The 15839-nt window shown below is 46.5% G+C and overlaps 1 protein-coding gene across 2 annotated transcripts in view; it reads right to left on the bottom strand.

Moving 5' to 3' along the window:
* The window catches only part of LOC144107397 (uncharacterized), a 33188-nt gene that overhangs the window by 9998 nt on the left and 7351 nt on the right, over window positions 1-15839 (bottom strand). For both annotated transcript variants that reach the window (XM_077640387.1, XM_077640388.1), the window contains exons 4-7: window positions 10140-10228; window positions 5424-5513; window positions 2957-2992; window positions 214-246 (exon numbers count right to left, since the gene is read on the bottom strand). In XM_077640387.1, the coding sequence (XP_077496513.1) occupies window positions 214-246; window positions 2957-2992; window positions 5424-5513; window positions 10140-10228 (248 nt within the window). The remainder of the gene's footprint in view (window positions 1-213; window positions 247-2956; window positions 2993-5423; window positions 5514-10139; window positions 10229-15839) is intronic.

Below are 15839 nucleotides of genomic sequence, written 5' to 3'. Positions count from 1 at the left end.
TACACCCGGAGGTGTTGCCAATGAAAGCGTTATTCGTTCGACACTCGTGAGAATTATGAAGCTCAATCGGTCCGGCGCATATAGATATGCCTATATGTGATGCAAAAAAAGCAAAAGAAAGCCTTTAGGCAGTTTAAAATGCTCTAGCTCTCAGTGTTTGTTTCTTGTTTTACTGGCAGTTATCTCCTCTTCTGCAGACAGTATCATACCTACCAGCGTAGCGACGTTTCCGACAAGCGATGGGGTCTGCAAGAATTCATGCAAGAAATCAAACAATTAAACACCTTCGTACGTTTCTCTGATCATGTTTACGAGGCTGATGAAAAAGCACAAAGAATTTCCAAAACTCGCCAAAAAAAGAGGCCACTCTGTCGCGAGTGATGGGTGTTCAAGCCACAGTGCTAAGGAGAGGCATAACTAAGGTAGTGGTAAGGAGAGGTGTTGTTATTTGTTTTATTCTGGAGGAAATTTATTTTGTAATACCTATTTTCACTGTATTCTATTTCATTGTTGTTTATCCTAATTAGCCCACTCCCCTCTGTAATGCCTTTGGCCCTGAGGGTACATTAAATAAATAAATAAATAAGCCAGTATATCGTTTCGCGACACTCAACAGCTACAATCATATTCGACAGTGCGCTCTGGTAGAGATACGTTCAGAAAACCGAGAGGAATTAAGTCACTAGACTAGCGCTCGTGATAGTGAGGCCAAAAAAGGCATGTGTATGGAGTCATGTATGTCCTGTGTAGAACAGGAAGCGTATACCTACCGACACGGAAAATTACCCGAGTTTTTATTTTCTCACCGCGCTGAGAGAGACGCGATCGGCTCGCCTCGGCGCTATTAAACCTAATTTGCAGGCTAGTTTCATGCCCAAGAAAATGACTTCATGAAATTATTACGTGCTGCAAAAAACTAGCGCTCAACAAAGTATACCCGCAAAAGATGGACCAATTGAAAAACTAATGAGCTGCATCCCCTCCAGCCGGAGTCAAAACAACAAGGAAGAATATGCTGCCGTCCTCTATACCCGTGCTGGCAGTGCAACACTGGAGAGGATGTTATTTAACTCTGTCGTTCAGGTGGTCCATGTCCCTTATAGGAAGCCGAAAGAACACCCTGTACAACTGAAGAAGCCGATAGGGCAGGTGAGCCACCCTGGACACATCTAAATAATTAGCTGCGGTTCAACTACTGCTGAACCTGGTTAGGGAGCGAAAGCCGCAGTGTATCGGGCAAGTAGACGCGGCTTGGCGTCTGTAACGTTGAGCGCGTTCCGCACACTGGATAGGCAGCGCGCCCACCCTGACAGGTGGCAGTTGAATTAATGGTTGATCGCGAGAGGTTGGTCACCCAGTGATCACTGCGGCCTATTCTACCGCCATCTACGGCGAATCGAGAGGTAAGAGGTCAAGGTGAAAGGTCAAGTGGCGCGACACCATGATGGACCCCATATGCTAAGGCCTATAGCCACTCTTGACCTCCGGCTCACTTGAAGGTCAACCGGCAACGCATCGCGAAATCGGCTTTGCATAGCGTAGGGAAGCTTTCGCTTCAAAATTTCCCACGGAGACTGTGACGCAGCGTATGCTGCCGAGAAAGCGTGTTTCAAAGAACACAAACCTGACGTGATGATTAGCAATGGGTATCCAGAAGAGGCAACAAAGCACATTCTATACCATCGACAAGAATTCCGTGGGTGTACCTTCCGATGAAAAACCCTAATCGATGCACCTTCTCACGGAGACTCTACACACATACAACATGCTTACATACAAGCGACGACCCAAGAGAAAGCCTCGGAATACTCTGGTCGAGATATACCAGGTGCTGCAGGCAAGACTAATTTTCAAAAATAGCCTTTTTGGGGTTGAAAATATGGCCTTTTCAGCATAGTACTACCACTATTGGCGGACACCAGAAAACCTTTGAATAGTTTTGAGTAGTAAGCTGGCTAACTACTTTTAATAATTAAGTTTTTAAATATTATAGTTAAGCACCTAGTTGCAGCTTAATATTTGTAGCCGGTCGTTAGAAATAGCCATATCAGTTTTTAGAATTTAGAAAACTCGATTACCCTTGGCGCTGTGGCTCGACAAAATTTGGCTTTTTCGACTAGATACGTGTACTGGAGGGGTTGCTTTGCCTGCATGCTTTCGAAAGCGCGTGTACTTTGGCACGCTGTCGCCACATTTTGTGAAGCCACGGTGCCAAGAATAACCGTGTTTTCGGAATTATAAAGACTGGTATGGCTATTACTAAAGACCGGCTACAAATATGTAATTGCAACTAGGTGCCTAGCTCGCAGTTAAAAAGTGAATGGTCAGAAATTACTTAACCAGCTTGATACTTCTGACAATTAACTAACTTTCCGGTGTCCGCCAACACTGGTAATACTATAACGCAAAAGCTCTATTTTTACCCCAAAAAGCCTATTTTTGGAAATTGCTCAGTCTTCCCTATGACACCTGGTATGTATATGCACTCCATATACCACCTTTTTCCTTTTAAGCTACGACTCATCAAGTCTTCGTCTCACTTTGAGCAAGACACCCGTAGTGCCACCTAGAAGTCTGTCTATTTATCCTTATTCTTTTTTAATGTTCTTAGCGAGTGCTTATTTAAACGCTCTTTCGCTGCACATATTTTTAGTATTTTCTTTAGCAACCGCTAAAGCCACGTTTGTTCTGCAAGCGTTCTTTCAATGCATTTTAGTTTTTCTGACTCAAATTTTGGAGAAAAAAGTACACAAGAAGTCTTACTCCCAACCACTGTGCATATAACATTCTGTAGCAGTCTCAATGAAGCTGGAGTTTGAGAACGTCCCATACCGTTGCCGAGTATAGGGAGTGGCAAATTGCAGACTACGTGAAGTTCCTTTGTGCGACGTAACAATAAAGTCGGAGCCGTTTAGGCGGGTTAAAGATATATCTTTTACATTATTAGTCAACTTACACGGAGCGCTCCCTTTTTTCCTTTTCCTTTCTGGTACTGAAAAGAAAACAAAAACATCCACATCATCAGTTTAAACACTTTGTGTTCAAAGCTAAGCCTACTGGCCGTGGCCGCCGTATTTGTACATCGTAAATTATGGGCTGCGAGGAGGGACTCCATATTAGAGAACTCCCAATTACTTTATACTGCCTGGGGTTCTCTACAGTGCGTTTACGTCACACCGCAAAAGGGTGTTTTTCCCTTCCACCTGCATAAATATATGGCCGCCGTGGCAGAGATCTTGGAATGAGCAGCCGAGTGCTAAAGTAAATGGGCCATCGCGAACGGTCAGCCGTATTTCACTGTAGGCGGACTACAAAAACACCTGCGTGCTGTGCGTTAACAAAGCATAGTACTCCAAACTAGTCCCGAGCCCTCCACTACAGCGTCCTCCCATGTGCATCTTTAATAATTAAGTTAGACACAATATATCGGGTGTTTCAGCGAAGGTGAACCAGAATTTTTATAAATAGGCTTTTTGAGGTAAAGATATGGCTTTTGCGGCATAGTATTACCAGTGTTGGTGAACACCATAAAACCAGTGAATCGTCTCAAGTAGTAAATTGTTTAACTTATTTTTAATAATTAACTTTTATCTAGCAGAGTTAGGCGCCTAGTAGCACTTGGGGATTTGTAGCCGGTGGTTATGATTTCGAAGACACGATAACCCTTGGCCCTGTGACCCTAATTTTGTTAACATCGCGCCAAAATACATGCGCTTTCGCATAGCATGCAGGCAAAGCAACCCCTCCAGTGAACGTAGCTGGTCGAAATAGCCAAATTTTGTCGAACCACAGGGCTGAGGGCAATCTCGTTTTGAAATTTAGAAACTGATATTTCTATTAATAGTCACCCGCTACAAGTCTCTAGTTGCAACTTGTTAAAAGAATAATTATCAGAAATTACTTCAGCGCCTAACTAGTTACGTTATCTACATGTTTTCTGATGTCCGCCAGTGCAGATATTGTGTTGCAGAATCCGCCTTCGTTCCTGAAAAAGCCTCTGGAAAAAATTTTGGTTCACCTTCGCTGAAAGAGCTGGTACAATATTCAATGTGTTTCATGTTGCTCTTTATTCAAACAAGCAAGAGAGATATCGCGGCCCAAATTCTTATCTTCTTGCAGCAGAAGGAAATAAAAAATCAGGTAATTTATAATGTGACATAAAAATCTAGATGAAAGAAAAAGCATGATACGCAAGGAAAAATATCACAGAACACAGACCGACATAGAAAGCCTATTTTTATTTTTGGTGCTACCTCTTTCCTCATGTGTCGCTCCTTTTACAGTTCTTTCCTCGGTGAGGGGACGCCTTGTATTTATAGTTGAAACTCTCCTGAAAAAAATTCCCCGAGCATGCCGAACGAAATGTTTTGAGGAATGCTAAACATTCTTCCATGCGACTATTGACAGGAACCTCTTCTTCTCTACGTTGCTGTCTTCCTATGTCTCGATCAAACTGATTCGCGAATTCTTTCGGTGTTGTCTACAAGGAGCATAGCAGTAAGTAAAATATAAGCATTGTCATAATCTCCCCACTTTCGAACCTTCTTGTACTTCCGGTTTTGGACTCAATATATTGCAAACGGAGATATCAGCGTTGATAACATTCGATGTGCTAACGACACCGGCTCTCTGCATATAATATCCCTGTCAGAAGTCAAATACACAGGACACCTTGTTCAACATCAGCCTATGGTCACATGATGGCAAAAGTCTCTCTCATATATCTCTAAGAAATTGGAGAGGATACTTATGCTCAGCCTTAAGCGTATAACGCGATAGCGCTATTACTCATATACGCAGACAGAATTGGTTATTCTGAGCTTTACATTAATACATAGATTCTCGGGAGTCCCCACACAACTCCTCGCGCAGAGGTGCAGCGGTTATGCGATGCGCCACTGCGCCTCCGGTGGCAGGTGGTGCCATCTGTGGGGCTTGTGCAACCCAGATTGCTCTTCCAGAGCAACCTGTCGGGAGCAATTCATTAATTTAACGAACACCTGCCACGGCTAGGGTTAATCGGTTTGTTCATAGAAGGTTGTTGCCAAGTTCTACAACATGGTGGCCAAATTCTGCTCCGCTGAGGGAATGCGTGGTCAGTTCTGGTCACTGAGACCAGGCCGCACCCTAGGCTTGGTTATGCAATTCTATCGACACGCCGGCCACGGTGAGGAGTTCGCTCACAATCCAGTGGGCAGCTTATGATGGCGCCACGTGGTATCGGGACATATCACATATCGCTGCAAACACCCTGGTTCGTGGTCAGCAAGCTGTTCGGTTGGCTTAACACTTTGCCGATTTTCAGCTGGGTGGCTTTCAACTGGGGCTGTTATTCATATTGCTGATACGGCCACGTGATGTGAAAGGATTTACGTCGAATACAGATGACCATAAACAGCTTGTTACTATTTGCGACTACTCACCTTATAGATGGCGAAACCAACCAGGACCGCTTCAACCACGACCCTTATTTTCGCACCCAGTATGAAGCTGTCTATGAATCCCTTGTTTTTCTGAAAGAGATAATGCAGACTTTAGCTCGACATTCATGTTGCCTGTGATTCATTAAAATTGTTTTTACAGTTACGCTGATGACAAAATAAATCTGCCTGTGTATAAGGTGATACATCCAGTGTACCGAAAACTGGCCACAAACTGGTTTGGGCTGGTGTCGGTTTTACGTTCGTTGCGGGCGCGGAGCTGACATGTAATCCGCAACTTGGATCATCATAGGCTCTACGTAAGTAGCCCACCGGTTTCCGCGCAACTCTAATTGCAGAGCGAATCGGACATCATATGTGAGACGTGCGTTGATTTTGCAGGTCGGCCTGCACCGGTCCGAAATTGGCCGCCATCTGGGCTACTCGTCAGTCCTGTAGTTTCTCTCACGAAGCCGAAATAAGCCCAAAGCAGATAGGACACCGTTGTACTGGGCCGGTTAGTTCTTCTGTGTTAATATAGGAGCCACGTGTAGATCAGTGTGGCAAGCCGAAGTCGTCTTGCCCACATAATCCCGACATGGTATACACCGGCTTGAACTCTGCATGTAAGACTTCCACAGTGCTAAGATCACGCGCTACCTGTGACTGGAGGAGCTACTTAGCTTCGAAGGGCCTACGTATGGCCGATGTGGACTGCTGGTACGCTATCTACTGATCCGTAACATATCAGGCCGTTGTAGGTGACCAAATGGCGGTTTCCTCGCAAATCTGCTTTCGGGTTAGTGTTGGCAGTTCACATTGGCTGTTGAAGTATTCGTGCAATAAGAAAATAACGTATAATCATTCCTACCGGGTTGCAATCTCTACATTCCACCAAATATTACACTATGACGCCCCCGCAACTAATTAACCACACAACCTACGCTGTGAACTCCGCGTACCATCGCAAAAGATCTGCTTACTATAAAACAAGATATATCCCCCGTGAGCACACTTAAGTAGGAGCAAGTCTTTGCGGCTATATACTGAGTAGAGCCATTCAAGGGCTTCGAAGGTGAAGAATTTTTCAAAATTTTACACCTACATGGCTTCCGAGGTACGAAACCTATTATGCACGAGCGTAATATTACCTTGCTGATGCCATTACTAGGAGCGACGCAATCGCTTGTTCAAACTGAACTGACACTCCGCCTTTCGTCGCGTGCAGACCGCGCTGGAAGTAGCGAGGACAGAGTGGCAACCACTTGCTGACGTCATTCGTCGGAGTTTCTCCGTTTCTGCGGCGTTTTCGATGTCATGCGCATGGTGTGAAAGCTGCCGAGATAAAGTGCGACGCAAAAGTCAGCATTTTTCTTTGCTTCTACATCAACCTTTCTAAGGTGTGTAGGCCAAGTAGAAGTGCGAGAGGCATGACCACAAGCAATGTAGCGGGCTCGTCACATCAGCTTCCTGCCCAGCCTTACGCTGTAGAAACACTTTCAGCCGGGACGATGTCTTCTTTAAGTACTTCCATCGCAAAAAAAATCAAGAAGAGCTGTGGGTGGATGTCGCGAATGAGGACAATTTCCTGCGAATAAAACAGTGCTCTGCCCGGGCCACTTCCGTGAAGACTACAATTACATCTTATCTGCAATAACAGCCATGGAGCTGTAAGTCAGGCCAGCTTATGTGAGGCACAGAGGAATGCCATCAGGTTTCGAGCGAAAAAGGTGCTTGCCACCGCCATTGATGGCAGCCTAAGTGAAGTACTGAAAGTCGAAGCGCACGGGAGGTGTTTTTCTCTTTATACCTCACCGAAAATCGGCCGCCACGATGGTAACCACTTGGTGAGCACGTGCTGAAAAACTACATCACGGCCATGAATCCACCATTGGCGAATTATATATTCTTTCCGACAGAGTCTCTGACGTTAATATTAAGAACACAGATATTTTTGCCATGTATATGTAGATCAATACTCCAGTGAAGAATAAGATATTCCATTTCCATTACTTCTATAAACCTAAGAATTTGCGTAATATTGCATTACGAAATTTTCTGCTGTAGGTATAGCCTGTACATTTCTGCCACCAGGAGTCTGTGGAGGCATAACTCTTATGTTTCAGTTAGATTTTGGTGTATTTCCTCTCAATGCAGCTTTTTATCCTTTTCTTTCTTGCTGTGTTCTTAAATACAACTGGATTCATCTTTTTTTCTGATGCCTATGGGTACGCGAAAAAGCGCTGCTACTTGGCACCGCACCACTGAAGTCATCTCATCGGCACTTCAAGAAGAAGGATGCCATGTGTATATGCATGACATCATGATCTAAGGTAACAAACTCGAGTACTCATCACCTGACCGATTTACAGAAAGTGCCCATAAGGGTCCTTCAAAGTGCCAGTTTTTACTCGTTTAGTTTTTACAGCCATGAAGCCTAAGTTGACTGAGGCACCGCCATTTAAATTCTCTGATTTCACAAACCTGTTCACACCTGCGATGGACGCTTAAATGGCAGTAGATGCAGTGTTACCCGAAGAATCTGAAGGAAAAGAGCAACCTGTGAAATGCGCCTAATGGGCAGCTCAATTAAGCCGAGCAATAATATGCGGCTACTGAACAAGTGTGTCTTGCGTAGTTTGAGTTGTTCGCCACTTCCGATGTTTCTAGAACGGTTGCCACTTCCCGCATTGTAACACACTTCCGGCTGCTACCTCCCTATCCGGATTGACACGCCTCCCAACCGGCTGCCTTCGTGTGTGCCTCCGTTTCGTCCCACGTGACTAAAACGTAAAACTGAGAGTGCCATGTGTCAGAGCGGCGTCTCACCTTTGGGTCAGGTCTTTGAGCGTGGAAGATGAGCGCGCGTTATAGATGGGTTTGTTTTTTTCGTTTATGAGGGTTTAACGTCCCAAAAGCGGCTCAGGCTATGAGGGACGTCGTAGTGAAGGGCTCCGGAAATTGGGACCGATTGGGGCTCTCTAACATCCACTTCTATCGCACACAGTACTCGGGCCTCTAGAATTTCGCCTTCATCGAAATTCGACCGCCGCGACCGGGATCGAACCCCCGTCTTTCAGGCCAGCAGCCGAGCGCCATAACAACTCAGCCACCGTGGCGGCTCATGGTAGATGAAGCCCAGGACACTGAGAGATTTTCTCCGAGAATTTAAACCAACGTCACGCTTTATCTCCAAACGCTTCACATCTTATAACCATTTCAAGACCCCCTTTCATATATGTTACTGAAGCATTCCAACTTATTTTACCACCAGAGACTACGCACCCGAAAATTTATATTAATCTCAACCCTAATCAAAATGAGAAGTCAATAAGTGAACGTCAAAGAGTCTTATTGCGAAGGCTCCAACAACAGGTCGCTCATGCGAGTACTCTTAAAAGAGAGTTCAAGACCGAAAATAGTGTTCTTTGTACACAGAAGGTAGCAGTTCGTTTTTATTTTTTTCTATTCGATTTTCTTTAGGGAACCTGTCCTAGCTTCAACGCCCTATTTTAATGCAATAGGACTACACTTCACGTCAGAAGCAAAATCCACCGTCCGATGTAATGAAATTCTCTGGTTCGTCAATAGAGGTCACGTGACTATGTGACACCATCACAACCTTCTCACCGGTTTTTGAGCAACCTAAGTTTCAGATAGTAACACAGACAGCGCTAAATCTCACGCCAGGAGCTACCCGCGCCATCTGCTGTCACTAAATCCGCTGATTAGTCGAGAGAGGTATGACGTCACAATGTGATATATGCAAATGACCAGCGTCCCAGCATAGTGGATACCTGCTACTGCAGCTAGTACCGATTGCGAAGAATGACGTAGACACGCACAGAAGTTGCAACAGAAGCAGCGGCAAATATGAAATCTACCGCTATATGTGGCATTCAACTCGTAAATTCAATTTTTCAAGCGAAAGTATTATACTAGGCTATGTTGGCAGCTGAAGTCTCCGCAAAATGTGTCGCCGGATATGATGTCATCCGTCGTGGTCTGCAGAGCGTTGTTGTTAAGTATATAAAGTGATATATGTTTGAAATATCTAGTCAAGTTATCAGTCATTGGTCATTAAATCTAGTCAATAATTAATGTCTCCAATAAGTGTTCGTAATTAATGATCCTAATGAACGAGCATATTTAATAACACTCAACAATGATACAAATTTTATAGTTAAAAAGAATAATTCATTTGTTTAATTAATGGGGCTAAATAATGAGTATATGTGACATCAAAATAGTGTGACGTCGTCCATACGTCTGGTGACGTCACGCCTATCATCAACCAGAGTACAGCAACAAAAACATTCACATCGTCGAGTGGTAGCATCGAAGATCGAAGAGTGGCGGTCGGATCTTAACGGAGTGGGTAAGTATAGGTGCAGAAAGGCGTCGACTATGAGCCACCAACGTCGTGGCAGATGCTAATGCTTTCGCATTTCTCCAATGCAGTCTCTGCAATGATCTCTAGGTTTTTTTCCAGTTATGTACTGACGCCAAGCCTTCCCTATTCCACAGAAAGGCGCAGACCATTTTAGTTGTCGCTGTTAGATGTTTTTGCACCAGTGTGTGGCATGAATGTCCGCTGTCTCAGAAAAAAAAAAGTCTCAGTAACTTGTGGGCGGAAAAAAACTAAGAAAAAACACGACAGCAATTTGTGCTCAATCAGTGAGGCAAGGCCGGGAGCAAATTTAAATAGAGAACACTCACCATTGTCGCCCCAAGCAGTAGGAATAGGGCGAACGCTGCTGACAATCCAAAAAACGTGATGCTCATCATATTCGTTGCGTCGTATGATGCTGTGGGAAGGAGCAGAAATCGGCAGTTTTGCGGCAATCCTTATCTGAGCGAAGCTTTTCGGGTGTGCATACTAGCCAAAAACTCCCGTGGTAACGTGAAGGAAGAAGAAGAACGATGTTTAGAGGGCCGTCAGCAATATCGAATATGTAAGATAGCTTGCAGACGCTGTGCAACTCTTTCATCTGTGATTGGCTGGCCATGGTCAGCCTACACTTAAACAGAAAAGAGTAAAAAAGGAGTTAGCTGTTCTCTATCCCGCTATCTTTTATAAAAGAGAGCACCTAAAAGGGCAGCTTACTCCCTTTTAGAGCGATAGCTCAACTCGATGCATCAACTCCGCTCACACAACATGCGATCTGTCTGAATTTGTCCGCTGTCTCAATTTGACATTCAGCATAGACAGTCTTCATCAACTTGCACCTGCTCCGTCCGGCAGCACTGCCCGCTCATCGTTGCCTTCTACGTAGCACGAATCCGTGTCTTTGCACTTATTCGAATGTAGTAAGCGTTGTCTGTTGTCTCCAAAATTGCAAAATTTGGCCCGGTCCACCTCCCGAAATTTGGCCTTGGCCGATTAGGACCAACCGATGTCCAACAATAATTGAGCGCGCCCGTCACAATGGTGACGTCCAAATTTGGTCCGGGCCATTGCTCGATGTTTGAGCATAGCCGTGGTCAAACACTGCCTTTTTTGCTCCCATAGAGTGCAGGATGTTTGCACCCACTGAAGCAGAGTGACGGTGCACTAGAAAAAGCGACTATTCTAGCACTGAATTGCTTGCGCAGTTTGTATGCATCCGCTGTAAGCCGGAAGGAGCTGTTGGTGGCGACAAAGCGTGTAGCCTAAAACTTATGCGCACTTTCCAAAGCACAACTTGAAACAAAAAGGCTGAAAGAATGTCTCATGATAAAACAGAATATCATGCTACAGTGGCAGTGGTGTCTGGGCATCGAAATCCACCTCTGCGATGGGCAGAGATGCTCGCCCATTCGATCACTGTAGTATGATGATGATGATGATGATGGATTTTTATGGCGCAAGGGCATCTGTGGCCAAAGAGCGCCATGGCACAAGGTATTTTCTTCTGCCGCTAGTACCGTTATGTCACTGTCAGAAAACAGCGTCCGCTCATAAGGCGGCCAAGAAACTTTTTTGCAATGACAGATCATAGTGTCGCTAGGCTTGCTATACATTTTGGCTTGTGGTATTGGCGGCATACTAGTATTAACGAACCTACCACAGGCGGCGCGTTACAGCAGCAACAGATGCCGAAACTCATCCTGTCTTGTCTATTGGAAGCTAGTTCCGCTGCCGCTTCCACCCAGCTAGCTCGAGGTGCATACAACAGCCCAGCGGGCAGAATGCCGCCGCCTATAGGGAACGCTTATTGTAAACGACTAAAGTGCCTGACAACTAGTTGGAAACAAAATGATGTCAATGTAAATTTGCCGAATGTTTCAAAAAGCGGCTCACATAAAAAGAGACAACTACTATTGACAAGCGTTAGGCTGCACTGGAAAAAAAAATGGCGTACCTCTTGGCTACGCTTTAATACGCTGCAAGATCAGACCCCCCTATATAGTTGTAAGATCACGACATCGCACCTTTACTGCCGGCTTCCTTCTCCACCGTCCTTGCCAATTATTTTAGCCAGTGTCACAAGGAAGGCTCACACCGCACCTTTACTGCCGGCTTCCTTCTCCACCGTCCTTGCCAATTATTTTAGCCAGTGTCACAAGGAAGGCTCACACCGCACCTTTACTGCCGGCTTCCTTCTCCACCGTCCTTACCAATTATTTTAGCCTGTGTCACAAGGAACGCTCACACCGCACCTTTACTGCCGGCTTCCTTCTACACCGTCCTTGCCAATTATTTTAGCCAGTGTCACAAGGAAGGCTCACACCGCACCTTTACTGCCGGCTTCCTTCTCCACCGTCCTTGCCAATTATTTTAGCCTGTGTCACAAGGAAGGTTCACACCGCACCTTTACTGCCGGCTTCCTTCTCCACCGTCCTTACCAATTATTTTAGCCTGTGTCACAAGGAACGCTCACACCGCACCTTTACTGCCGGCTTCCTTCTCCACCGTCCTTGCCAATTATTTTAGCCAGTGTCACAAGGAAGGCTCACACCGCAACTTTACTGCCGGCTTCCTTCTCCACCGTCCTTGCCAATTATTTTAGCCTGTGTCACAAGGAAGGTTCACACCGCACCTTTACTGCCGGCTTCCTTCTCCACCGTCCTTGCCAATTATTTTAGCTAGTGTCACAAGGAAGGCTCACACCGCACCTTTACTGCCGGCTTCCTTCTACACCGTCCTTGCCAATTATTTTAGCTAGTGTCACAAGGAAGGCTCACACCGCACCTTTACTGCCGGCTTCCTTCTCCACCGTCCTTGCCAATTATTTTAGCCAGCGTCACAAGGAAGGCTCACACCGCACCTTTACTGCCGGCTTCCTTCTCCACTGTCCTTGCAAATTATTTTAGCTAGTGTCACAAGGAAGGCTCACACCGCACCTTTACTACCGGCTTCCTTCTCCACCGTCCTTGCCAATTATTTTAGCTTGTGTCACAAGGAAGGCTCACACCGCACCTTTACTGCCGGCTTCCTTCTCCACCGTCCTTGCCAATTATTTTAGCTAGTGTCACAAGGAAGGTTCACACCGCACCTTTACTGCCGGCTTCCTTCTCCACCGTCCTTGCCAATTATTTTAGCCAGTGTCACAAGGAAGGCTCACACCGCACCTTTACTGCCGGCTTCCTTCTCCACCGTCCTTACCAATTATTTTAGCCTGTGTCACAAGGAACGCTCACACCGCACCTTTACTGCCGGCTTCCTTCTCCACCGTCCTTACCAATTATTTTAGCTAGTGTCACAAGGAAGGCTCACACTGCACCTTTACTGTCGGCTTCCTTCTCCACCGTCCTTGCCAATTATTTTAGCCAGTGTCACAAGGAAGGCTCACACCGCACCTTTACTGCCGGCTTCCTTCTCCACCGTCCTTACCAATTATTTTAGCCTGTGTCACAAGGAACGCTCACACCGCACCTTTACTGCCGGCTTCCTTCTCCACCGTCCTTGCCAATTAATTTAGCCAGTGTCACAAGGAAGGCTCACACCGCACCTTTACTACCGGCTTCCTTCTCCACCGTCCTTACCAATTATTTTAGCCAGTGTCACAAGGAAGGCTCACACCGCACCTTTACTGCCGGCTTCCTTCTCCACCGTCCTTGCCAATTAATTTAGCCAGTGTCACAAGGAAGGCTCACACCGCACCTTTACTGCCGGCTTCCTTCTCCACCGTCCTTGCCAATTAATTTAGCCAGTGTCACAAGGAAGGCTCACACCGCACCTTTACTACCGGCTTCCTTCTCCACCGTCCTTACCAATTATTTTAGCCAGTGTCACAAGGAAGGCTCACACCGCACCTTTACTGCCGGCTTCCTTCTCCACCGTCCTTACCAATTATTTTACCCTGTGTCACAAGGAACGCTCACACCGCACCTTTACTGCCGGCTTCCTTCTCCACCGTCCTTGCCAATTAATTTAGCCAGTGTCACAAGGAAGGCTCACACCGCACCTTTACTGCCGGCTTCCTTCTCCACCGTCCTTGCCAATTATTTTAGCCTGTGTCACAAGGAAGGTTCACACCGCACCTTTACTGCCGGCTTCCTTCTCCACCGTCCTTGCCAATTATTTTAGCTAGTGTCACAAGGAAGGCTCACACCGCACCTTTACTGCCGGCTTCCTTCTACACCGTCCTTGCCAATTATTTTAGCTAGTGTCACAAGGAAGGCTCACACCGCACCTTTACTGCCGGCTTCCTTCTCCACCGTCCTTGCCAATTATTTTAGCCAGCGTCACAAGGAAGGCTCACACCGCACCTTTACTGCCGGCTTCCTTCTCCACTGTCCTTGCAAATTATTTTAGCTAGTGTCACAAGGAAGGCTCACACCGCACCTTTACTACCGGCTTCCTTCTCCACCGTCCTTGCCAATTATTTTAGCTTGTGTCACAAGGAAGGCTCACACCGCACCTTTACTGCCGGCTTCCTTCTCCACCTTCATTGCCAATTATTTTAGCTAGTGTCACAAGGAAGGTTCACACCGCACCTTTACTGCCGGCTTCCTTCTCCACCGTCCTTGCCAATTATTTTAGCTAGTGTCACAAGGAAGGCTCACACCGCACCTTTACTGCCGGCTTCCTTCTCCACCGTCCTTGCCAATTATTTTAGCCGGTGTCACAAGGAAGGTTCACACCGCACCTTTACTGCCGGCCTCCTTCTCCACCGTCCTTGCCAATTATTTTAGCTAGTGTCACAAGGAAGGCTCACACCGCACCTTTACCGCCGGCTTCCTTCTCCACCGTCCTTGCCAATTATTTTAGCTAGTGTCACAAGGAAGGTTCACACCGCACCTTTACTGCCGGCTTCCTTCTCCACCGTCCTTGCCAATTATTTTAGCTAGTGTCACAAGGAAGGCTCACACCGCACCTTTACCGCCGGCTTCCTTCTCCACCGTCCTTGCCAATTATTTTAGCCTGTGTCACAAGGAAGGTTCACACCGCAGCTTTACTGCCGGCTTCCTTCTCCACTGTCCTTGCCAATTATTTTAGCTAGTGTCACAAGGAAGGCTCACACCGCACCTTTACTGTCGGCTTCCTTCTCCACCGTCCTTGCCAATTATTTTACCTAGTGTCACAAGGAAGGCTCGCACCGCACCTTTACTACCGGCTTCCTTCTCCACCGTCCTTGCCAATTATTTTAGCTAGGGTCACAAGGAAGGCTCACACCGCACCTTTACTGCCGGCTTCCTTCTCCACCGTCCTTGCCAATTATTTTAGCTAGTGTCACAAGGAAGGCTCACACCGCACCTTTACTGTCGGCTTCCTTCTCCACCGTCCTTGCCAATTATTTTAGCTAGTGTCACAAGGAAGGCTCACACCGCACCTTTACTACCGGCTTCCTTCTCCACCGTCCTTGCCAATTATTTTAGCTAGTGTCACAAGGAAGGCTCACACCGCACCTTTACTGCCGGCTTCCTTCTCCACCGTCCTTGCCAATTAGCTAGTGTCACAAGGAAGGCTCACACCGCACCTTTACTGCCGGCTTCCTTCTCCACCGTCCTTGCCAATTATTTTAGCTAGTGTCACAAGGAAGGCTCACACCGCACCTTTACTACCGGCTTCCTTCTCCACCGTCCTTGCCAATTATTTTAGCTAGTGTCACAAGGAAGGCTCACACCGCACCTTTACTGCCGGCTTCCTTCTCCACCGTCCTTGCCAATTAGCTAGTGTCACAAGGAAGGCTCACACCGCACCTTTACTACCGGCTTCCTTCTCCACCGTCCTTGCCAATTATTTTACCTAGTGTCACAAGGAAGGCTCACACCGCACCTTTACTACCGGCTTCCTTCTCCACCGTCCTTGCCAATTATTTTAGCTAGTGTCACAAGGAAGGCTCACACCGCACCTTTACTGCCGGCTTCCTTCTCCACCGTCCTTGCCAATTAGCTAGTGTCACAAGGAAGGCTCACACCGCACCTTTACTGCCGGCTTCCTTCTCCACCGTCCTTGCCAATTATTTTAGCTAGTTTCACAAGGAAGGCTCA

The sequence above is a fragment of the Amblyomma americanum genome, chromosome 10 (assembly GCF_052857255.1).
Source record: "Amblyomma americanum isolate KBUSLIRL-KWMA chromosome 10, ASM5285725v1, whole genome shotgun sequence".
Lineage (NCBI taxonomy): Eukaryota > Metazoa > Arthropoda > Arachnida > Ixodida > Ixodidae > Amblyomma > Amblyomma americanum.
Note: the sequence above shows the minus strand (reverse complement) of the source record. Positions and strands in the feature narration are given on the sequence as shown.